Consider the following 22588-nt stretch of genomic DNA (forward strand, 5'->3'; position numbering starts at 1 on the left):
CTTAGTCCCAGCAGCATTATTTAAAAACAAAAAGAAAGGCTGAGTGTTGGCAGCGCACACCTTTAACCCCAGCACTCGGGAGCCAGAGGCAGGCAAATCTCTGTGAGTTTGGAGTCCAGCCTGGTCTACAGAGGGAGCTCCAGGACAGCCATGGCTAGCTACACAGAGAAACCCTAACTTGAAAAACAAAAAACCAAACAAAAACAAAAAACTTTAGATTGCAACTTCTATTACTGAAAGTACGAAGCAGACCCTCTGACTTGAGACAGATCCGCCCTCTGCCGCTCACTAGCTGTGTGATTTCGTCAAGTTCCTAAGCCTTTCTGAACTGTTGTCCTCAGTGATAACCTGGACACAGAGGTGTGCACTACTTGAATTACAGTGAGTATCAAATAAGGGAAATACTTAGGAACCCCTGGGAACCCTCCGAGCCCCCTACGTGGCTGTAGGAGCCATGTGCTCCAGAAGGTTCTAGGGGTAGTCTCGGGTAAAGGCGATGGGCTGAGACCAGACACCACCCAATGGAAACACAGACCTCAGTCTCACTGCAGAAAGGTGCCCTGGGCCAGCAGCAGGACCCGGACAGGAACTGACAGCTTTCTGAAACTCAGAGGATTTAAAATTTAAAAGTCTTTGTGGGCAAGATAAACACACCTACTCCTCAGCAGGGAAAGGGAAACTTGGCCGAGGTCCCAGAACTTTCCCCACCCACAAGCCGCCCTAAACTTCCTCTTGTGGTTTCTCAAGGGTACAGCCTGTTCTTCGCAGACAAGTGAGGGCAGAGGACAGGGGGCGTGCCCAGGGTTCCACTGCACCCCACACTAGGAGCAGAGAGGAAGGGGGGGGGGGCGGCGGCGGCGGCGGCGGCGGCGGGGGAGGGGGGGAGGCTCAGAACAGCCTCTGTTCGCATTATTCATAACCTTCACACCCTCCCTCCACCTCAACCCCCAGCATCAACACCCGTCTCAAGAGACACCCCTTCTTGGGATCAGTGCTGAGCTGTTTATTTGAACAATTGTATTTAGTTTATGTGTTAGTGTTTAGTTTACTGGATTAGTTTATGGATCTTTTGCCTGCATCCATGTCTGTGCAACATGTGCACACAGAGTGGAAACCCGAGGAGGGCCTCAGATCCCTGGAACTGGAGTTATAGCCACATTGGGAACTGAACCCAGGTCCTCTGAAAGAGCAGCCAGTGCTCTTAACCTCTGAGCCATCTCTTCAGCCGCATAGTTGGTCTTTTTAAAGACAGGGTCTCACTGTGTAGACCAGGCCAGCCTCAAACTCACAGACACCGGTCTGTCTCTTACTCCCGAGTGCTGGGATTATTAATTTTTATTGCAGTAGGCATAGGGACCTACTTTGGGCATTCCCAAGTCTGTGCAGAGGGTTCCTTAGAGAAACCGGGAGTTTCAGAGAGGAGGCAGAGAAAATATGGAGAATTCGGGGAGGCTTCCCTGTAGAGGGGCGCATGTGACAAGCATTGTTCCACCCTGTGGGAAGCGGGCAGACACAAGGGTGCTCTTTTCATGAAGTGACACAGGGATTCAAGGGGACGCTACCTTAAGCTTCTCCCACTTCTGCGCCTTCCTCTTAAACAGATCCCAAGCTTGAATGCTCTTCCTGGGATCTAGAATGTGGGGGTCTAAGCTCGAATATGCACAGGACAAAGCAGGTGTGGTAGCACATGTCTGTAATGCTGGCACTCTTCAGAGGTCAGAAGTTCAAGGGCATATTCCGCTACATACGTGTTTCAGGCCAATTGGGGTTAGGAAACCTGTCTCAAAAGGCAAATGGGACGAGGAGATGGCTCCTGGGAAGGCAGTTGCTGCACATGCGTGGGGCCTGAGTTCAGCCCCCAAGCAGTCACACAAGAGCCACAAACATCTGTAATCCAAGCGCAGCGAGCCAGGCGGTGGTGGCGCACGCCTTTAATCCCAGCACTCGGGAGGCAGAGCCAGGCGGATCTCTGTGAGTTTGAGGCCAGCCTGGTCTCCAATGTGAGTTCCAGGAAAGGCGCAAAGCTACACAGAGAAACCCTGTCTCGAAAAATAAAAAAAAAAAACAACCAAGCACAGCGAGGTGGAACAGGGAGGGAGACAGGCGGATCCCAGGGGCTGGCACAGAAGTCAACCCCAGTTCTAGGGGACCCAGCATCCTCTTCTGGCTTCGGTGGGCACCGGGCACACATGTGGTACACAGACATGAGCGCAGACATACATATCAAATACATACGTTTTGGGTGTCTTTTTGAGACAGGCTCTCTCTGTGTAGCACTGGCTGGCTTAGAATTTGCTGTGTGGACCTGGCAGGCATCCAACTCCTAGAGATCTGCCTGTGCTTCCCTCCCAAATGCTGGGACTAAAGGTATGTGATGTCACACCCATGCGCACACCCACATCCACATAAGAAAGATACTGTCTCTGTGCTGTACTGTCCCCAGAATCCTGAGCAGGCCTTTAGGGGACTCTGTGTGAACAGTACCAGTGTCCAAGTTCTACAAAAGAGACTGTGTAAGCCCACAGACTCACCTCAGCTAGCACCTGCTCGGCCGCACGTTCTACATGGCTAGGTGAAGAGGCAGCTGACCAGGTAGCCAGGTGCAGATCTGGTTGTGATGATGAGTACCTCTCATCCTAGCACTTGGGAGTTTGAGTCAAGATTGGGAGTTGGAGGCCAGCCTGAGCTAACAGCAAGACCCTGTCTCAAAGGAAAGCACAGGATCTCCCAAGTCAAGTGAGTTGGATTTAAAGTCCATTTCTGACATCCCATCCCCCATCTCTCCCCTCTTTATTGGTGTTTTTCCAGACAGGGTTGCTCTGTGTAGCCCTGGCTGTTCTGGAACTCACTCTGTAGACCAGGCTGGCCTTGAACTCACAAAGATCTGCCTGCCTCTGCTTCTGAAGTGCTGGGATTAAAGGTGTGCACCACTGCCATCCAGCTTGACATCCATTTCTTTACTTTTATTTATTTTGTTTACCTGTATGAGCACTTGCCTGCATGTATGTGTATGTGCCACGCTCATGCCTGGTGCCTGCAGAGACCAGGAGAGGGCATCAGAACTCCTGGAAATAGGTAGTTGTGAGAGAGTGCTGCTAACTATTGAGCCGTTTCTCCAGCTCCCTGACATTCATTTCTTGTCCCCTCTTTACCTCCTGTGTTCAAGTTTCCTCATCTATGAAATGGAGCTAATACTAGTTGATGATTTAACACAGCTATTAGAGGCATTAAATGAGATGCTACATCTAAACCACCAATATAAACACTTGAAGGTGCTTTGTAACTGTCTGCCAGCATCCCAAGTCCTTGGCCAAGAGAAACGTACAAAAAAAAAAAAAAAAAAAAAAAAGGTTGGAACCATGCGGGCCATGACCGTGGGTTCAAGGGTTGAGCATAGACTGGTGGGCTGATGGAATGATCCTGTCTCTGTGGCTACAAGCACTAACTTTACTCCACGATGTCCCCAACATCGGCCGAGTGTGGCGGGGAAGCGGGGGAAGAGCTACTTCTCCACCCAGGACTAGTCCCAGAGGACGCTGTGGTGATGGGCAGAGGGCAGGCTTGTTGGAGAAAGCAGTGCCAGGGTCCAGGATGGGGAGTCGGTGTCCAGTATGGTGTGGCCTGTCCTACCATCCCCAGGGGACCCTCCAGCTGCACACAGTTTTAGTTCAGGGCTCCACAGCTTGTCTTTCCCAGAATTGCTCCTGCTTATTCCCACTTCCTTATGCCTGGAAGTGAGTGAGAACAGGCAGGAGCTGTTTCCAGTTACTGGTATATCCCAGTACCCAATAACACCATGTTGATTCAGTCTAGCTCCAGGGAGTAAGTGCCTCAAAGACTTCCCACCTAATTCTCTTGGAGGTCAACAACCATCCTCCAGAACCCAACCCAGATGACCCCTCCCCAGCCTCCCCAGCGGGAGCCCTGACCAACACCAGCAGCGGCTGAGTAAATCAGCAGCATACAGAAACAGTACCAAGCACACAGTAGGTGCTCAGCCAGTGCAAATGAATAAGGCTTCCCGGCAACAGCAGCCCACTTCTTCTGGTCTACTCTTAGAAGATGCAGAAGGCTGAGACCTGTACACATCAGACCCCCAGGACCTTCGGTAAAGTTCCATTTTTTGGCCCCCTTCCTTGGCTCTGGCGGGCTCAAACATCACTGCCCCTCAAGCCATGGTCAGCTGTCCAAACTCTAAGGCTGATCTATGCTGCTAAATCCTTGGGCTTGCCCATTAGCCTGGAGGGGAGGCTGTGAGGACGTGGACGCGTTCAAGGAGGCTCAAGGACCTTTGGGGGCTTCTCTGACCCTCAGCTCTGGTCAAAACATCATTCTCAAAGGGAAAGTGAACTAAGCTTTTGGGGCCAAAACCGAGGGGAGGGTGGCGCGAACCCACCCACCTGCTATCTCCACCTCGGGGTCTCCAATCTGGACTCTAAGTAACATCCCAGGCAAAGCAGGAGATGCTGAGGTCACATTTGTTCTGGCTTCTCCAGCCCCCAAGCCTACCTCTTGGCAGATGAGTCCCCGGAGCTCAAATGGTGGCCTCACGTTCTCTCCCGCTGCTGGACATCTGTTTTGGGACAGTAGGAGTGCTCACAGCCGCCAGTCACGGCCAGGACAGGGGCGTGCACTCCGCTTCCGCGGCACCCAAACAGAGAGTGTCCAGAGTGTTTACAAAGTCCTCGCCCGCAAGCAGATCGCTAGCTAGAAGCTGGGCAGGAAGTGGGGACGAGGGGGCGGGCGAGACAAAGGAGCTGGGTGCTGCGCTCTGCTAGGGTCTGGTCCCTGACACCCCTAGAGCGGCTAGAAGGACGCTCATCCAGCTCTGACCCCCTAGTCCACCGAGGGTCTAACAGACCTGATCCTTAGCCCCAGGTAGTGGGGGGTGGGGGTGCGGCTTCGCCAGGCTCAGGTGTACACACTCCAGAGGATGTCTTCTGGGCATCTGCAATTTGTGGTGCACGTTGCTCAGGAAGTAAACAGCAGGTCTGAGTTCTTACCACACAGCCAGGCACTGAGACACTTGTTATCTCAACCTGTTCCCAGTTAATCACACCGGGAAGCTGGGGAATAGTGAGGTTAGGTAACGGGGCCAGAGTCAGAGGGCTAATAAGTGTTAGGACTCAGGCTTAGTGATTTCATCTGGCCAGGCATGCACCCTGGGCCAGAATGGATAAGAAAAGGGCAAGGTCTCTCCAGAGAGGCTGATGGGTAACATGGACTCAACATACTGGGAGTGAGAGGGACAAGGGACAAGCTTCCTTGCTCACTTAGCAGTCAAGCCGGGGCTAGAGGCAGCAGTGTGGGGAAATCACACCAGGAGCTCGGTATTAAGACGAAAGCCTGGCCCGGGTGTATGGCAGCAGGCAGAGTAGTTGCCCAGCTTGCAAGAGAACCCTGAGTTCCCCCAGCACCACTTAAATGGAGTATGGTGGTGAGCTGCAGCAACCCTGCAGAAGGTGTGGGTTGGATAATCAGGGGAGGCTCTCTGTCTCAGTCAGTGTTCTATTGCTGTGAAGAGACACCATGACCATGACAACGTTTTAGAAGAAAGCATTTAATTGGGGGCTTGCTTACAGTTTTAGAGGGTTAGTTCCCTGTCATCTCCACTGGTGGGAGCATACATGACTCTGAAAACATATATATCTGATCTGCAGGCAGAGAGGGGAGAGGGGAGAGGGGAGAGGGGAGAGGGGAGAGGGGAGAGGGGAGAGGGGAGAGGGGAGAGGGGAGAGAGGGGAGAGGGGAGAGAGGGGAGAGGGGAGAGAGGGGAGAGGGGAGAGGGAGGGAGGGAGTAGACTAGGTGTAGGTTTTTGAAGCCTTGAAGCCCATCCCCAGTGACACACCTCTTCCAACACTTCCCAATCCTTCTCTACAGCGCCACGCCCTGGTGACTACGTATTCAAATATATAAGCCTATGGGGGCCATTCTTATTTAAACCACTATAATGTTTAAGGTCATCCTCAGCTACAGAGCAAGTTTGAGACTAACCTGGGTTACAGGAAACATAGGCTCACACAAAACAACCAATACTAAGACCCTCTCTGAGAGAGTGAGATCACTGCAGCTGGGCTAGCCCAGCTAGGTAAAGCTGAAAATTAGGTAAGTTGGGAAAACCCTGCTAATGTAGACCATCTCTAGAGTCTTTTCAAACGGGCCTTGAAGGACTGGAGAGATGTTGCAGCAGTTAAAAACACTGGTTCTCTTCCGGAGATTCAATTCCCAGCACCTATGGCAGCTCACAGAGGTCTATAACTCCAGTTCTAGGATATGCAAAAGCCCTCTTCTCACCTTCTCTGGCACCAGGCACACAAATGGTTCACAGACACACCTGCAGGCAGAATGGCCATATACATCAAGTAAATCCATACTTTGTTGTTGTTATTGTTTTGTTTTTTGAGACAGAGTTTCTCTGTGTAGCTTTGGAGCCTGTCCTGGAACTCACTCTGTAGCCCAGGCTGACCTTGGACTCACAGAGATCTGCCTGGCTCTGCTTCTTGAGTGCTGGGATTAAAGGTGTGCACCACCACTGATCACTTAAATGCATACATTTTTAAAAAGAGTACTTAATTTTATTATTGTATTTGTGTGTGTGTCTTTGAACACGAACGTGTGAATGCCCCCAAAGCCGGAAAAGGATGTCAGATCACCTTGGAGCTGAAGTCACGGGCAGTTGTGAGCCACTCAGCTTGGGTGCTGAGGTCTTTGAACTCCGATTCTCTCCAACAGCAGTATGTAGTCTTAACCATTGAGCCATGTCTCCAGCCCAAAAGTGCATTTTTTAATGGTTTGTTTATTCTTATTTTATGTGCATTGGTATTTTGCCTGCATGTATGTTTGTGTGAGTGTGTCAGATGCCCTGGAGGTAGTTATAGGCGGTTGTAGGCTGCCATGTGGGTGCTGGGAATTGAACCCACAGGTCCTTAATAAGAACAGCCAGTGCTCTTAGCTGCTTATTTATTTATTTGTTTATTTTCTTACAGGGAAGGTCTCCTTATGTAGTCCCAAACTGGCCCAGAACTCCAGATCCTCCGGCTCAGCCTCCAAGTGCTAGGATTATAGAAGGCTGGCTTCTGGCCAAAACAGGTTCTTTTTAACTCGGTACAACCCACTGAGTGTTTTCCAGAGCCATTGCTACAGCCGCTGAAAGGCCCAAGAAAGCTTGGCTCACCCCAAGTCACACGAGCTGGGGTCTTTCGACCTATCCCTCCCAACCCCCTACACACATTTCGTAGTTTTTCCGCCAGCCCCGCCCTTCGCCACCTCCCCACCCCACAACTACAAGTCCCATCGTGCCCCGCGCTCACGCGCACTACGCGAGAGCAAGATGGCCGACACGGCGGCCGGGCCTGGTGGCTCCGGAACGGTAAGGATGGGGAGGCGCGGCGTAAAGCCGAGAGAGTTTGGGTCTTCTGGATCTTTTCCATGGTTTGGGCCACAGTCTCGGACCGAGAAACCCAAGCCCACTCTGAGATCCGATGGCTGGGAAATGTTTCTGGCCAAATCCATGCCCCGCTGCTTGGGACTTGGAGGCGGCCTCCTAAATTGGTGCACCGGAGACTTGATTGGCTCGTTCCCCGCCGAGGGTGGGAACCCGGAACACCTTCTGATTGGCCTGGAGAGGCTGTTTTCATCCTCTTACTGGCCAGCCGAAGTTGGAAGGGAGTTCCTTTTCAAAATATTTACCTCCCTTGTCTTCCTTTGCGGTTACTTCAGCCCTCCGCTGCGTCCGGCGTTGTTACTGTTTTAATTTTCCTTGTTAATGAAGTAAGTGGTGTGGAGATGGAACAAGAGACAGTATTTATTCGTCTAATCCCACAATTCGTGTATATATTCTTTTTTTCTTTTTCCGAGACAGGGTTTCTCTGTGTAACCCTGGCTGCCCTCGGACTCGCTCTGTAGACCAGGCTGGCATTGAACAGACAGAGATCAGCCTGCCTCTGCTTCCCAAGTGCTGGAATTAAAGGTGTGTGCCACCACTGCCCGGCTCGTGTATATATTCTGATAATTTGCTCCAGAAAGAAGTGAAGGGACTGGCCGGGCGGTGGTGGCGCACGCCTTTAATCCCAGCACTCGGGAGGCAGAGGCAGGTGGATCTCTGTGAGTTCGAGGCCAGCCTGGTCTCCAAAGCGAGTTCCAGGAAAGGCACAAAGCTACACAGAGAAACTCTGTCTCGAAAAACCAAAAAAAAAAAAAAAAAAAAAAAAAAAAAAGAAGAAGAAGAAGTGAAGGGACTGGAGAGATGGCTTAGTGGTGATGGCCTGCTGTTGCTATTCCAGAACACCCCAGTTCAGTGGGTCGCTTCACAACCACCCGTGACTCCAGTTTAATGGAATCCGATGTCCTCTCCAGGCTTCCGGGAGCACTGGCACTCATATTAACGTACACATATACACACAACACACACATCTACAAGTAAAAAAAAAAAAAATTTTTTTAAGCAAGTAGCATTTATTGGAAGTCTCTGGATTTGGGTGCTCAGTTACTACTCATTTGGTGAGATCTGTAAGTCTAAGTATTAAACACTGATAAATATTTAGCAAAAGACAATCTTTGCTATCCAGGCAAAAGTTGGTACACACTTGTAGTTTGTATGCTTGGGAGGTGGAAGTTAGAGGATTGCAATATCATCCTAGGCTGCATATTTAGCATTAGGCCAGCCTCAATGAACTACGCAGTGAGATTTCTGCTTGCCATTGATGCTGTATGAACTCTGGTTTCATTCATCCTTGTCTAGTGGTTAAATGTCTCCTCTTTCTGGGCTTCTGATTCCCAGAGATCAGGAAGTAAACAGTCCACTAATCCTGCTGATAACTACCATCTGGCCAGGAGGAGGACTCTGCAAGTGGTTGTGAGCTCCTTGCTGACAGAGGCAGGATTTGAGAGTGCTGAGAAAGCATCTGTGGAAACATTGACAGAGATGCTGCAGAGCTGTGAGTACCAAGAAACACGGACCTTCCCATTTATGGTGCTTCAGAAACTCCATCTTAGATACTGTCCCCTTTTTCTTGGAAGGCTGAGGCTCACCTTCAGACAGAAGAAACACAAATTGTTTATTGTAGACTAAGACCGTTTGTTTTGATGTTTGTGTGTGTGGTAAGAGATATGTAGCAACATTGTCATTTTAATGATTTGCAGTGACAGTAGGTGCACACTCACAGTGCTGTGCAGTCCTCAGCATTATCCATGGCAAAAACCCTGTACCCATGAACAAAACTCTCTTCTGTCTTCTCCCCAGCCCCAAGAACTTCTGTCTAGTTTTTGTCTTTGAATTGCCTTTTCTTTATGTGTGTATATATATATGTGTGTGTGTATGTATATATTGTCTTAGTTAGGGTTTCTGTTGCTGTGGAGAGACACCATGACCATAGCAACTCTTATAAAGAAAACATTTAATTGAGGTGGGTTACAGTTTCAGAGGTTCAGTCCATTATCATCATGGCGGGGAGCATGACGACATGCGGGCAGACAAGATGTTGCTGGCTACATCTAGATATGTAGGCAACAGGAAGTGAACTGTGACACCGGGAAGTAGTTAGAGCATAGGAGACTGCAAAGCTTGCCCCCACAGTGACACACTTCCTCCAACACGGCCACACCTACTCTAGCAAAGTCACACCTAATAGTCCCACTCCTTCTGGGAGCCATTTTCTTTCAAACCACCATATATATATCTATATATATATCTATATATATATCACATCCTTTTAAAAATTACTCTTACTCATTTGTGTGTGTGGTAGGGACTCTGTGCATGCCATAGCACACATATGGAAGTCATAGGATAACTTGTGGGAATCAGTTTGCTCCTCCTTCCATGTGAGTCCCAGGTCACCAGCAGTAAGCACCTTTACCATTGAGCCTTCCACTGGCTTTGATTTTGCTTTTTATTTGCTTTTTCTGTACTTCAGATAAATGGAATCTAAAAATATTTGTCATTTTGTGCCTGGCTTACTTTTATTTAATATAATGTTTCAAAGTTTGTCCATGTTATAGATTTCATTCCTTTTGAAGACTTTCATTCCTTTTGAGGGCTGAGTACACACACCCTTGTAGAGTTGGATAGGGTGGGCACACATATAATCCTAGCCCTTGGGAGGTGGAGGCAGGAATATCAGGAGTTCGAGTCTAGTTTCTGCTACGTATGGAGTTTGAGGTTATATGAGAACCTGTCTCAAAACAAACGAAAATGCTCCGTTTTATGTGTACGTCCCAGTTGGTTTAACCATCCTTTTGTCAGTGGATAGAGTCTTTCCCACCTTCGGATTGTTGTGAATTTGTAAGCGTACACAAGTGCCTGTTGAGCCCGGCCTGTGGTCATTGGGTGTATATAGAACTGGTGGCCCACCTGGTAACTAATTCTGTGTTGAACTCTGGAGGAACTGTGGCCTTTGCCCCTTGTAGACATCTCAGAAATCGGGAGAAGTGCCAAGTCTTACTGCGAGCACACAGCCAGGACCCAGCCCACACTGTCAGATATCGTGGTCACACTGGTTGAAATGGGTGAGTGCATCTCCAGCATCTAGTGCCTTCTCAGCTCTGTGTTAGGATCACTAGGGGGGAGGGAAGCCTAGAGGTGGGGGTCTGCTAGGTGTTCATGGATTCCCTCGGGTTTTCCTTGATTTGCTTTTAGTTTAGAAAGTGAAGAGGAAGGGACCCTTTGAACTCATCTCAGAGACCCTCTAAGTCCTTGTTGGGGGGCTCTACTGGAGCTTCTTTTGAGGGGCTGAATAGTGGCTAAGTTGGGAGCTTAAGCTCCCTTTCCACAGTACGAACTTCCCTTTTGTGTTCGGTATCCAGTGGCTCAGGTGGTGATTGGCTGTCTTGTCCCTAGGGTTCAATGTGGACACTCTTCCAGCTTATGCAAAGCGGTCTCAGAGGATGGTCATCACTGCACGTAAGTGGCTTTGAACCTAGGTGCTTAGTAAGTACTCAAGTTGGAGACTAGGGCAGGCATCCATCAGAGTGGCAGCTGTTTCCTTGTGGGTTAGCTACCCACAGCCTGATCTTACCTGGGTAGTGGGATTAGGATGTGATGCTCACTCACCACCACACAACTAAACCACATCTGAGCTGCTGCTCCCGTACTTCAGCCCTGAAGACGGTGAAGTGCTTGCTTCTTTAGATCAGGGTTGGCAAACTGTGGTCTGTGGACAGATGTGGTCCACTGCTTCCTTTGTAAATAAACTTACATTGGCATGCAGCTGTATTCACATATCTGTGATTGAGTTCATGTTATAAAGGCAGAGTTTTGTGGCTTGCATAACCCGACCTGCCACTATTTGGTGGCTACACTTGTAATCCCAGCACTCCTGAGGGGGTGAGGGGGTACTCCAGAGTTCTAGTGCACCAAGGATGCATAATGAGGTCCAGGCTAGCCTGAGCTACACTACACAGACAGGACTCTGGCTCAAAAGTCAAGCGAACAAAGGAAGTCTAAAATATGTATCATGTATCCCTTTATGTAAAAAGTTAAGTTCTGCTTTAGATAAATGAGTCCCTTAAGCTAAATAAGGAGTAACTGCTTTAGTCTTGACGACTTGGGGGAACTTGCTGTATTTGTTTCTTAAAGTTACTTTTTTGCATAGGCATCTTTTTAGAGATTGTATCTATTTATCGTGTATGTGCACACACATGCCATGGTGTGCATGTGGCTGTCAGAGGCTTTCTTCCTCCACCCTGTGGGTCCTGGAGGTTGGCTTGGCCAGAATCTTTCCCCACTGAACCATCTTGCCTCCTGCATTGGAGAGAAGCAGTGCAAAGTGCCATTTTCTTCCCTCTTAGAGTTAAGCCCATAGTTGCCCAGCTCAGTATTTGTTATTTGGGGTCTCTGAACAGTGCGCGTGTGCTGAGGATTGGACCGCAGGGCCTCCCGCGTGCTGAGCATGTGCTCACTGAATGCGGCTCCTGGTGCCCTCACGGTCTCCAGAAAGGCAGGCAGCGGTCATTTAACGCCCTTAATGAACTTCAGTGTGCTCTTTTATGTAGTGGCTTTGGGCAAGCCTCTCTCTCTCCTGTTGATGCAAGGGGCTTACAGGCAGATGATCACAGATGGAAATATCAAGCAAGATTGCCTGGCAAGGCAGGGCATTGTGTGCTGATCTGAAAAGGTTATGGAGGGCCTTTTAACAATAGAAATACAAGATGCTTAATCGTGGTCCAGTGGGGAGAGCGGGGATTGAACAGGGACTATTGTCTGTTGAATGCAGGGGGGGAGAAGTGACCTTTGTGACTCTGTTGCAGCTCCTGTGACCAATCAGCCAGTGGCACCCAAGGCCCTTACCGCGGGGCAGAACAGACCCCACCCACCACACATCCCCAGCCACTTTCCTGAATTTCCGGATCCCCACACCTACATCAAAACGCCGGTGAGTGGTGGAGCTTCCCGGGGCTGTGAGTGATGTCAAGGCAGCTGATGAAAGGTCCCAAGTGCCAGTGCCAGTCACTTCTCACCATGATTTCCCCTAGAGAGGAGTCTCGTTCTAGGGTCTGGTGGCTCACCCCTGTAATCCCAGCACTTGGAAGGCTGAGGTGGAAGGGTTGCTGTCAGCTTGAGGCCAACCTGGGCTACAGAGTGAGATGCTGTCTCTAAGAGAGAGACAGGCTTCAGGGAAGAAATGGATCCAGCCCTTGCCCTGGACTGCGGGCTCTCTAGTGTCCTGGGGCTGCTATGATAAAGTGCTACAAAGTAGTGACTTAGAGCAATAGAAAGGTCTTATTTCACAGGCTAGGGGCAGAAGTTGAAAATTTCAGGGGTTAGCAGGGCCATGCTCCCTCTGAACCCTGTGAGGGAGTCCGAGTTCACCTCACCCTAGCTGAGAGTGTGCCCACATTTCTCCAGTACTTCTTGGTTTACAGGTGTGTCCTCCAACCTTCCTGTCTCTGTAGGGTTTTTTGTTTTGTTTTGTTTTGTTTTGCTTTTGTAGCAGGAATCTTAAAAGTACTTATTAAGCCCGAGGCCAGTTATCGGGGTCAATGCTGGTAGATCAGAGAGACAGAACAAGCCACAGCTATCTCACCTTGCCAATTCCTCAGCTGGTCCTGTTTCCTCAGACTGGAAGCTTCTGTGTCCTTATCCCAATAGCTCTCAGCTGAACTACTGCTTAAAAGCCTGAATGCTTAATCAGCCACATGCTTAACCAGCCAAATGCTTAACCAGCCAAATGCCTCTAGTTTCTGGTCCTCAAGCCTTATATACCTTTCTGCTTTCTACCATCACTCCCTAGGATTAAAGGCTTGCTTCCTGGGATTAAAGGCGTGAGTCATCATGCCTGGCTGTTTCCAATGTGGCCTTGAACTCACAGAGATCCCAGATGGATTTCTGCCTCTGGAATGCTAGGATTAAAGGCGTGTGCTATCACTGCCTAACTAGTGACTTTTCTGTTCTCTGACCCCAGATAAGTTTATGAAGGTAGATTACAAGTGTGCATCATTAGACCTGCATCAAAGTGCTTGTTTATGTAAATAGCATCACTTAATCTACTGCAGATAGTGTACATTAAAAGGTATCCTCACCCTTATTAGAAGTTCTGAAACCTGTGACCTTCTCTTATGGCCTGTGCTGTTTCTCTCTGAAATCTTGGTGTAGGATATTAAATTGCAAGCTCAATCTTTAGATCAGTTTACTTTAATTCTTTTTTTTTTTTTTTTCTTTTTCTTTGAGACAGGGTTTTTTCTGTGTAACAGCCCTGGCTGTCTCGGAACTCACTCTGATCCTCTGAACTCACAGAGATCCTTCTGTCTCTGTCTTCCCCGAGTGCTGGGATTAAAGGTGTGTGCCATTACCACTTGGCTACTTTAAATTCTTTAATGGTTCTCTAGTTGAAAAAGTTATATCTGAAAGATGTGGCCAGGTGTGGTGGTGTACACCTTTAATCACAGCACTCGGGAGGCAGAGGCAGATGGATCTCTGTGAGTCCCAGGACAGACCAGGGCTATATAGTGAGACCCTGTCTCAAAAAAACCCAAAAAACTAAAACAAAAACAGGACTGGAGAGATGGCTCGGCATTTAAGAGTGCTTGCTGCTCTTTCATAGGACCCGGGTCAATTCCTGGCCCCTGTGTTGAACAGTTGACAGCCATGGGTGACTAGTTCCAGGACATTCTTCATTCTCGTCTGCAGGAACCTCCACGGGTGTGAGCAATCCCTTCTCTCTTTCTCTCCCCCCCTCCACCCATGCATAAGTAAATAAAATCAAATTTCAAAGCTGGGGCCTAGGGTTGTAGCTCAGTGGCAACACCCTTGGCCTAGCCTGTTGAAGTTGCACTCCAGCACACATACACACATAAAATAGATACAAATAAACGTTTTTTATTTAAAAATTAAATTCCAAGTTCTTGAATGTCAAATGTCATTGAAATAACTACACCATTTTTGTTTTATTTTTAGTCAGGTGTCACTTTGTAACCCTGACTGGCCTGAAACTCACTATAGACCAAGCTGACTTAAAACTCCCTCCATAGGTCAGGCTGGCCTTGAACTTGCAGCCATCATTCTGCCTCTTGTCTCCCAAGTGCTGGCATTATAGGTATGTACCATTGTGCCCAGATTCTGCATTTTAATGGTTTTTGTTTTTGTTTTTGTTTTGGAGCTGAGGATTGAACCCAGGTCCTTGCACTCACTAGGCAAGTGCTCTACCACTGAGCTAAATCCCCAACCCCACATCTCAATGTTTTTAACAAGCACATTCAAAATCTGGTTTTCATTTTAGGATGATTTTAGACATGTCAGGAAATTGTGTTGGTATGTTTAAGTATCGGTAGGAAGTCTGTAGATGACACAGTTCAGTTGACTGTCACAACAGTAAATAAGTTCACAAGTACCTCCTTTTAAAACTCTGTGGGATGGGAGAGAGGTGGCTCAGGGGTTAAGAGCACATGTTGCTCTTCCGTAGGGCCTGATTGTGGCTCCTGGCACCCGCAGTGGGCGCTCACAACCGTCTGTAACTCGAGCTCTAGGAGATCTGATGTCTCTGACCCCCTCAGGCACCTGCACAAACATGTGCACACCCCCTACTGTACACACAGTAAAATACATCATGAAAACAACCACTCGGGCGGTTGGGGGTAGGGTGGGGTGGGGTGTGACACATGTTTATAATTCTGGTCCTAGAAGATTGGCAGGGCGGGGGGTGGGTGGGTGGGGGGTGGGGGTCTTTGAAAAATCTTTTTTATTTTATTGTTTTAGATTTATTTTGTGTATGTGAGGTTTTTGCCTGCATGTATGTCTGTGTACCACATGCATGCCTGGTGCCTGAGGAAGCAGAGAGCCTCCATGTGGGTGCTGGGAACTGAACCCAGGTCTTTGCAAGAACTAAAGTGCTTTTAACCACTGAGCCAACTCTCCAGCCCTTGAAAAATCTTTACAAAGGGGGGCTGGAGAAATGGCTTAGAGGTTAAGAACATTGGCTGTTCTTCCAAAGGTCCTGAGTTCAATCCCAGTACCCACATGGTGGCTCACAACCATCTGTAATGAGATCTGGTGCCCTCTTCTGGCCTACAGGGATACGTGCAGACAGAACACTGTACACGTAATAAATAAATAAATCTTTAAAAAAAAAAAAAAAAAGAAAAGAAAAATCTTTACAAAGGAAAAAAATCTGCTGTTTTGGTCAGTGTTAAAATGTCATCTCTGCCCTTATAGTTTAAAGTATTTTGACGGTCTTCTCTCATTCTTACTGGATCTCAAGCTTAGAGTATCAGCTTCAGTCTGTTTTTCTTTCCTTTTTTTAAGATTTATTTATTATGTATACAGTGTTCTGCCTGTATGCCAGAAGAGGGCGCCAGATCTCATTACAGATGGTTGTGAGTCACCATGTGGTTGCTGGGAATTGAACTCAGGACCTCTGGGAGAACAGCCAGTGCTCTCAACCTCTGAGCCATCTCTCCAGCCCCTTTCTTTCCTTTTTGAAATAAATTCTGTTTATTTCATTTATCTGTGTGGGTGGGCATTCCTCAGTGTGTGTGTGGTGCAGGGATGTGTGGGATCAGTGGAGAATGTGAGGGAGTCCGTTCCTCTTTGAACCACGTGGGTCCTGAGGATGGAGCCCAGGTGGTCAGGCTGGGTGAGCACCGTTATCTGCAGAGCCGTCTTCCCCTCAGTCTGTATTTCGTTTTCCCTCCTAAACCCCCTCCCTCCCTCCCTCCCTCCTTCACTTCTTCCTTCCCTTCCTCCCCCTTAGACCAGGCTGGCCTTGACCTCACTGAGATCTGTCTACATCTGCCTCCCAGGTGATGAGATAAAAGCCGTGTGCTACCACGGCTAGTAGTCTGTAATTCTTGAGGGACCTTTGGACCATGTGTCTGTGTGGAGAGGGTGGTTTGGACACAGCAGGACGGTACGGCATGCACATGCGCATGCATGGGCCAGCACTCCCTGCCAGGGCCCCGGGGGCTGTGTGTCTGGTACTCAAGGCTAGCTATGTACTAGACGTTGGCGTTTTCCTGATGAGTGTGTGTGCTGAGACGGTCTTCTCTCTTCGTGTGCCGCTCTTCACATGGCTTCACTCTAACGTTAGTTAGCGAGCAGGCCCTTCTCAGAGGCCACAGCTGCCGCAGGGCCTGAGGAGAGCTGCAGGCGGCCCGGCTCAGCCTGGTCTCTGTTGTTCTAGACGTACCGGGAGCCGGTGTCTGACTACCAGGTCCTGCGGGAGAAGGCTGCATCCCAGAGGCGAGACGTGGAGCGAGCGCTCACCCGCTTCATGGCCAAGACGGGCGAGACCCAGAGTCTTTTCAAGGATGACGTCAGCACTTTCCCCTGTGAGCGTCGCCCCTGGGAGCCTGTCTTGTTGTTGGAGATAATCACGCCATCTTTCCTTTCTCTCGTGTGGTGGGGAGAGAGGAGCAAGCCTCCGTGTTTGTCTCTAGAGCAGTTTATTCTTCAGACCTCGGGCTCCTTCCCCCAAGTCCGGAGAGCCTATTCCGAACTGATGACTCCGAACAGCAAGGCTGCTCAGGGCAGTGAGTTTAGGTTACCTCACTGGTGGCTGAGCCCGCCTGGGCAGCAGTCTCCTGTGGAATGGTGGCCCGGGTGGGAGGAGGGACACTGGCGTCTGCAGCCGGTTGCCTGTCAGTGTCCTTTCCTGGGTCACAGCTCCTTCAGGCTTTCTTGCCCGAGTCACTCGGCTCAGGTTATGCAGAGGTGAGTGGGGAGATGGGTCTGTTCGTTCAGCTCGCTTCCACTCGGCGTCTGCTGTGTGTCTGCCCTGCAGTCACGTGGCCGAAGGGCGGGCGGGCACCAGGTGCTGCTGACCGTTCCCACACCCAGACCTGAGTTAGCAGTCCTTCTGTCTCGGCCTTTGCACAACATGGCGGCTTGTCGGAGAGGGAAATGGACTAGCTCAAGGTCATGGTAACTGGGCGGCATTCCTGCCGGGCTCCTTCTGACTGCTCGACAGAGTCGTGTCTCTTTCCACTTGCAGTGATTGCTGCCAGACCCTTCACCATCCCCTACCTCACAGCCTTGCTTCCCTCTGAGCTGGAGATCCAGCAGATGGAGGAGACAGACTCCTCAGAGCAGGACGAGCAGACAGACACAGAGAACCTCGCTCTTCACATCAGCACGGTAGGTTCTCCCCTTCTGCCTGCCTCATATACCCCAAACAGCCTATCCCACACTAGGCTACCCCTGGGAGCTGAACCGCACCTTCCCTGGGTCTCTGGCTGTCTGTTAGCTGCCTGATAGGCCTGTGTGACCGACCGATCTCCATCCTGAGAGAGTCGCTCATTCGGCAGATACTGATGAGCACTGTGAGTCCAGATACTGTTCCGGGTGCTGGGAAACGAGAAGGCAGGGCAGACACAGCCCACCCTCGGGGAGCTGAAGAGGATTGCCACGGAGCTGTGGAAGGGGAGGATTAGAAAGTGACATTTGAGGAGAGACTGAAGAGACCAGCGCCTGAATGTGTCTCGGGGTGGGGTTGGCAGTCAGTGGCATAGCACCGGCAAGGCCAGCCTGAGGTAGAGCGAGCTAACCTGTGCTACCCTCTGCTGCTTCAGGCTGAACAGCCACCCCGCCATCCAAGTGTGGTTGCAGAACTCACGGGCTCGGCGCCTGAAGGAGGGTGGTGTTGTCACCGCAAGGGGAGGACTGGGGTGGGGCCCCCGAGGACAGCCGAGGCACATGGAGTGTGACGTGCCTACTACGGGATGCTTACAGGAAACTGTCAGCCAGCAGGTGGGGTTAGAACTGGGAGCTGGTGCGGAGGGGACAACAGGGTTCCTTGGCCAAGTGGCCCCAGGAGCTCGTGACAAACCCTTCATTTTTTCTATCAACATTTGAGTCAATTGGATGCTTTACTTCCTGTCTCAAAGCTGCCTGTGCCTGGAGGGGACCAGAAAGTAGCGTTTCCATAAGCTGTCTAGCATCCTACTCTGTGGGACCTAGAGCCAACGTTTCAGCCCTTCATGTCACTCACTGTTATCCGAGGACATGTTTAAGGCACAATTTAAGTGGCCTAGAAGTAATGTTGGGGTTTGGGTGTGGAGGAATGGTAGATGGAGGGAGTGGTAGGTGATGCTCTGTTGTGCCCTTAAGAACTCAGGCAGGCCGGGAGCCGGTGTCCACACAGACCCCCACCTGGCCCCACGGGAGCACAGTGTCCTGGGGCCGCCGTTTTGAAGAGGACCCTGGTGGCTGTGCGTCCATTCATTGGGTTTAGTGTGGGAGGAGTCAAGCAGTGAACTCTGCAGGAAAATGACTTTTTGGGGAGAACAGACGTAAGGAGATCGTATGGGTGTGCAGTGAAACCTAGAAGTCATCCAGAGTCTTCAGGCCCAGCAAGCCCGAGGCTGTTGTCTGCGCCCAGGCCGACCGTCCCTTGAGAGGAATCTTGTGTTCATTTTGTGCCATCTGGTCACAGTATCACAGTGACGGCAGCCGCTGCTGGCTGGGGTCTGAGCCTCCTCTACACCTCCCTCCCACTGGAGAAGAGGACTCTCCGCACCTCCTTGGCATGTCACTAGGGGGCACTGCCAGGCCAGCGTCTGATCGCTAGGCCTGAGTGAGTGGCCAGGCCAGGCTTGGGGTGTGGTATTTCATGCCCTGACCCTGCTGCCACTGCTCACTTTAAAGAAGTACAAAAATACACTTTAAAAAAGAATATGGAAACTAAAGGAGAGTATAAATATTAATAAGGAGAGGAGAATCAATTATCCATGTATCCAGGTCACTTTCTAAATTTAAATTCACGCCAAATACACACACACACACACATACACACACACACACACACACACACACACACACACACACACACACACTAAACATTGGTCCAGTTTCAAACTTTGCTAAAAGTTAATGAAGAGACCAATTGACAGGTCACAGGTATCACTGACAGTATGTAAGTGTGGGTATCTGGGGACTCTGCTTCGCCTTGCTGAGCTTCATTTCAGGATTGCCGAAGGTTCTGGAATATGCTGGAGTATGGTTATTGGTCCTTTGTTCCAAGTGCCAGAAACGAGAGATTTTGGAGAAATGTGTTAGGACTTAGTTTGGGCCTAGGAGAACTGCCCTGTGCTCCGGTTTGTTTTGATCCTGTGTCTCTTACTGCAGGGTACCCACGGCCTCTTCCTTTTTCCATCCCGTTGGTCGGGCTTCTTCCCGGCAGCATTATATTAAACTCTAACCCTCACTCCCGGTCTCCTTTACTTCCTGCCCCGCCCACCCCCCAAGAGGCTGAGGCCCCTGGAGTTTCTCACCTTTAGAGTCAGCACTGCTCAGGTCTCCCTGAGTCTGGGGCAGAGACGGCGACCCTGGAGAGACAGTGGCTCCGTCTTCTCACAGCTCAGGAAAGAGACAGCAGAGGTGCTTCTCGCTGTGGGCACAGTCTCTTTCCTCACGCCACTGGTGCTCTGCTTTGTCCCGGCTTTTGCTCAAAGGAGGATTCCGGAGCTGAGAAGGAGAACGCGTCTGTCCTGCAGCAGAACTCCTCCTTGTCTGGCAGCCGGAACGGAGAGGAGAGCGTCATCGATAACCCCTATCTGCGGCCTGTGAAGAAGCCCAAGATCCGCAGGAAGAAGTGAGTTGGAGTCACTTGTTTGCTCCTGGTAGGAATAGGCTCAGCGGTGGTGTGAGCTTGGCGAGCCCCTCCTCCTCGGCCCCTCCTCCTCCTCGGCCCCTCCTCCTCCTCGGCCCCTCCTCCTTGGCTCCCACGTGCACCTGCTGCCCGTGTCCTGCAGCCCGGGCAACCCTGAGGCCTAGAGCTGCCCTCCCCTAGGAGAGCATGGGGGGCCCCGTGGCAGGCTCTCTGGTTCTTCTTCTTTCTAGGTCCCTCTCGTGAGCTGAGACGGAGACTGCCCTGTAAGGGGGAGGACACCGCTTTCCTGGGGGCGTGAGATCAGAGAGAAGACGACGGTGAGGTCTTTTTGGCCGTGCCCAGGCTGGATCATTCTAGTAGCAGCCTTCTATGAAGATAACCTGTTTTGCGAATAGACCCGGTGACTTCCTTGATTAATCACAGGACTTGATTCCTTTGAAACCTGGAGGGCCAGGGAAGGCGGTAGGAAGAAGAGGGTCCGCTGCCCTGTGCCCTGCCGGGAAGACTGCCAAGTGTATCTTCCAGGCCACCCGGATCCCCTCGTTGACTCCAAAGAATCATGGCATTGATTTACCAGCCCAGAACCTCAATCTCTCTGCTCCTGGGCCCCCAGATCCTGCTGAGCTGACAGAGAGCGACGTGGTGTCCCTCATCATGTCCGACAGGCCCGCACTGCAGCTCTGATCTGGGGCTGGCAGGAGCTGGGGGTCCCTGGGCTAATAGAGATGACAGCGGCCACCAGAGCAGCCTTGAGTCTCTGGCCAGCATTTGATTAGAGCTGACAGCAGTGAGGGGCATTCCCTTGGGACGGTGCCTCGGAACACCCTTCTGGGAAGGACGGTCTGGCTAGAGCCTGGAATACAGCTAGTTCTCCCAGGACTTGGAGAGGAGCCATGGGTTTTAAGCACCAGGAAGAGGGCTCAGTTGGTGGGGGTGGGACTTGTTTGGAGGGCTAGGTGTGGCTGAGAAACCTAAGTGGCGGTGGAAAGCCACATTCCCACTCGCTGGAGGGGGTCCGCTGAGGGTCCTGCCGCATCCACGCATTGTCAAGAAGCAAGTCTGCATCCGCCCGTCTCCACCTCCCTGGAGAGAAGACGCCATCCCTCCCTTTGCCCACTAATCATGAAACGTGCCTCAAGGAAGATGAAGACACTGGGCAAGTTGGTATCTTGGCTGGTTTTGAAAAGAGGAACTGAAAAACCAAACCCAAGGAGGAGTGGCGGGGATATGGACATGGACATAAAGAGGATCAGTCGTTCGTGGACTGGAATGCTGGGCCAGGGTTTCATTTTTCTCTCCATATTCCACCTTGGCTGCTGTGGCTTCTCCTCATCCTCTTTTTCACTCTCACCCTGCCCTGTGTGTGTGTGTTTTTGAGACGGGATCTCGCTCTGTAGCCCAGGCTATCCCAGAAGTCACTGTATCCCAGGCTCAGTGCTCTCCTGCCTCGTGCTGTGGTCACAGGTGTGAGACACCATGCCTGGCTTCCGGTAATCAGGCCGGGAGGTTCCGCCTCCTTGCTGCTCTCTGGAGTCTTTGGTCCCTGCCTGGAGGAAAACAGCTCTGTCTGGAACTGAAGGAAGGGCTAGGAATGGTGATAAAGTGAGCTTCCTTGGCTCTGGACCAGACAGGCGTGTTCTCATGGAGACTCAGACTTCCAGGTCAGAACAGGAAGACTGTCTGTGTGGGGGCGGAGGGCTTGTGGTACACTCGGCAGCTCATGGCCCAGTCAGTTGAAACGCAGTCCCCAGGTCAGACAGGAGGTCCCACACCTTGCTGTTCCTGACGCTCTGGTCAGATGTCTACTTGGGCACCATTATCGCGGTCTGAAGTGGACACCCGTGGAGCATGTGCTGGGAGCGGGAGTGGGAGGGCGGCCGCCGCCGCTGACCTCGGAACTGCACCGCTGTGGTTTCTCTGGAAGAGGTGCTGGGACGGGGACCTGAAGGGTGTTGTGTTGACAGACATAATTCTCAATGTATATCTATATATTTCTATTTTTATAAGCTGGGAGAGTCTTCCTAGAGGGAAAAATAAATGTGATTTATGAAAAGCCTGTATTAAAATTCCTAATAAAATTTTTGTAAATGAATTGAACCTAGAGCCTTTCAAATGGTAGGCAAATAAATACTGTACACAGCTTTCCTGGATGTAAGATTAGCTTTTTTTTTTTTTTTAACTTTCAGTTTTGAGGTAGGGTCTCACTAAGATGTCCAGGTTGGCCTTGAACTCACTCTGTAGCTCAGGCACACCTTGAATCTGGCAATCTCTTGCTTCAGCCATCCCCAATTAGGAAGTATGTGAAGAGTCCTCACTCAGGAAATGAAAACTCTATAGGGAAAAAGCGATTCCTCACTCAGCTTCAACACTAGCATGTTGTCGCTGTTCTGTTTCCCCTTATTTTTCCTGTTCTTGGCTGAGATTTTGTGTTTTATGCAGGTGCTAGGACACAGCTGGCTTTGTGCTTAGCTTGTGAACACCTGTGTGCACACTCTGCCTCTGAACCACACCCTAGACATCTGCAGTGGGGTTTGGTTGGTTAGTTGGT

The 22588-nt window shown here is 50.4% G+C and overlaps 2 protein-coding genes and 1 long non-coding RNA gene across 6 annotated transcripts in view; 1 reads left to right on the forward strand and 2 right to left on the reverse strand.

Moving 5' to 3' along the window:
* Ccnd3 (cyclin D3) overlaps window positions 1-4682 on the reverse strand; it is an 87115-nt gene extending 82433 nt beyond the window's left edge. Inside the window, exon 1 of the mRNA XM_076557689.1 lies at window positions 4510-4682. The gene's annotated coding sequence lies outside the window, so the exon portion shown is untranslated. The remainder of the gene's footprint in view (window positions 1-4509) is intronic.
* Window positions 4683-7309: 2627 nt separating this feature from the next.
* Taf8 (TATA-box binding protein associated factor 8) lies at window positions 7310-22195 on the forward strand. Of its 4 annotated transcripts, none has more exons than XM_006989021.4 (9): window positions 7310-7370; window positions 8781-8937; window positions 10409-10507; window positions 10839-10901; window positions 12248-12372; window positions 16615-16762; window positions 17425-17567; window positions 19883-20022; window positions 20271-22195. In XM_006989021.4, exons 1-9 carry the CDS (start codon window positions 7332-7334, stop codon window positions 20281-20283), a joined length of 927 nt encoding a protein of 308 aa, XP_006989083.1. In that variant the 5' UTR covers window positions 7310-7331; the 3' UTR covers window positions 20284-22195. The 4 variants fall into 4 exon arrangements, with proteins under 4 accessions (XP_006989083.1, XP_076413808.1, XP_076413807.1 ...); XM_076557691.1 differs by lacking the exon at window positions 7310-7370 and adding an exon at window positions 7685-7771; XM_076557692.1 differs by lacking the exons at window positions 7310-7370; window positions 20271-22195 and adding an exon at window positions 7437-7771 and having other exon boundaries at window positions 19883-20026.
* LOC143269948 (uncharacterized) lies at window positions 19326-19837 on the reverse strand. The gene is made up of 2 exons (XR_013046755.1): window positions 19703-19837; window positions 19326-19440 (listed from the first exon to the last, which is right to left on the reverse strand). It is a non-coding gene; the product is annotated as an uncharacterized LOC143269948 (long non-coding RNA).
* Window positions 22196-22588: the final 393 nt, after the last annotated feature.

This window comes from Peromyscus maniculatus, chromosome 21 (genome assembly GCF_049852395.1).
Source record: "Peromyscus maniculatus bairdii isolate BWxNUB_F1_BW_parent chromosome 21, HU_Pman_BW_mat_3.1, whole genome shotgun sequence".
NCBI lineage: Eukaryota > Metazoa > Chordata > Mammalia > Rodentia > Cricetidae > Peromyscus > Peromyscus maniculatus.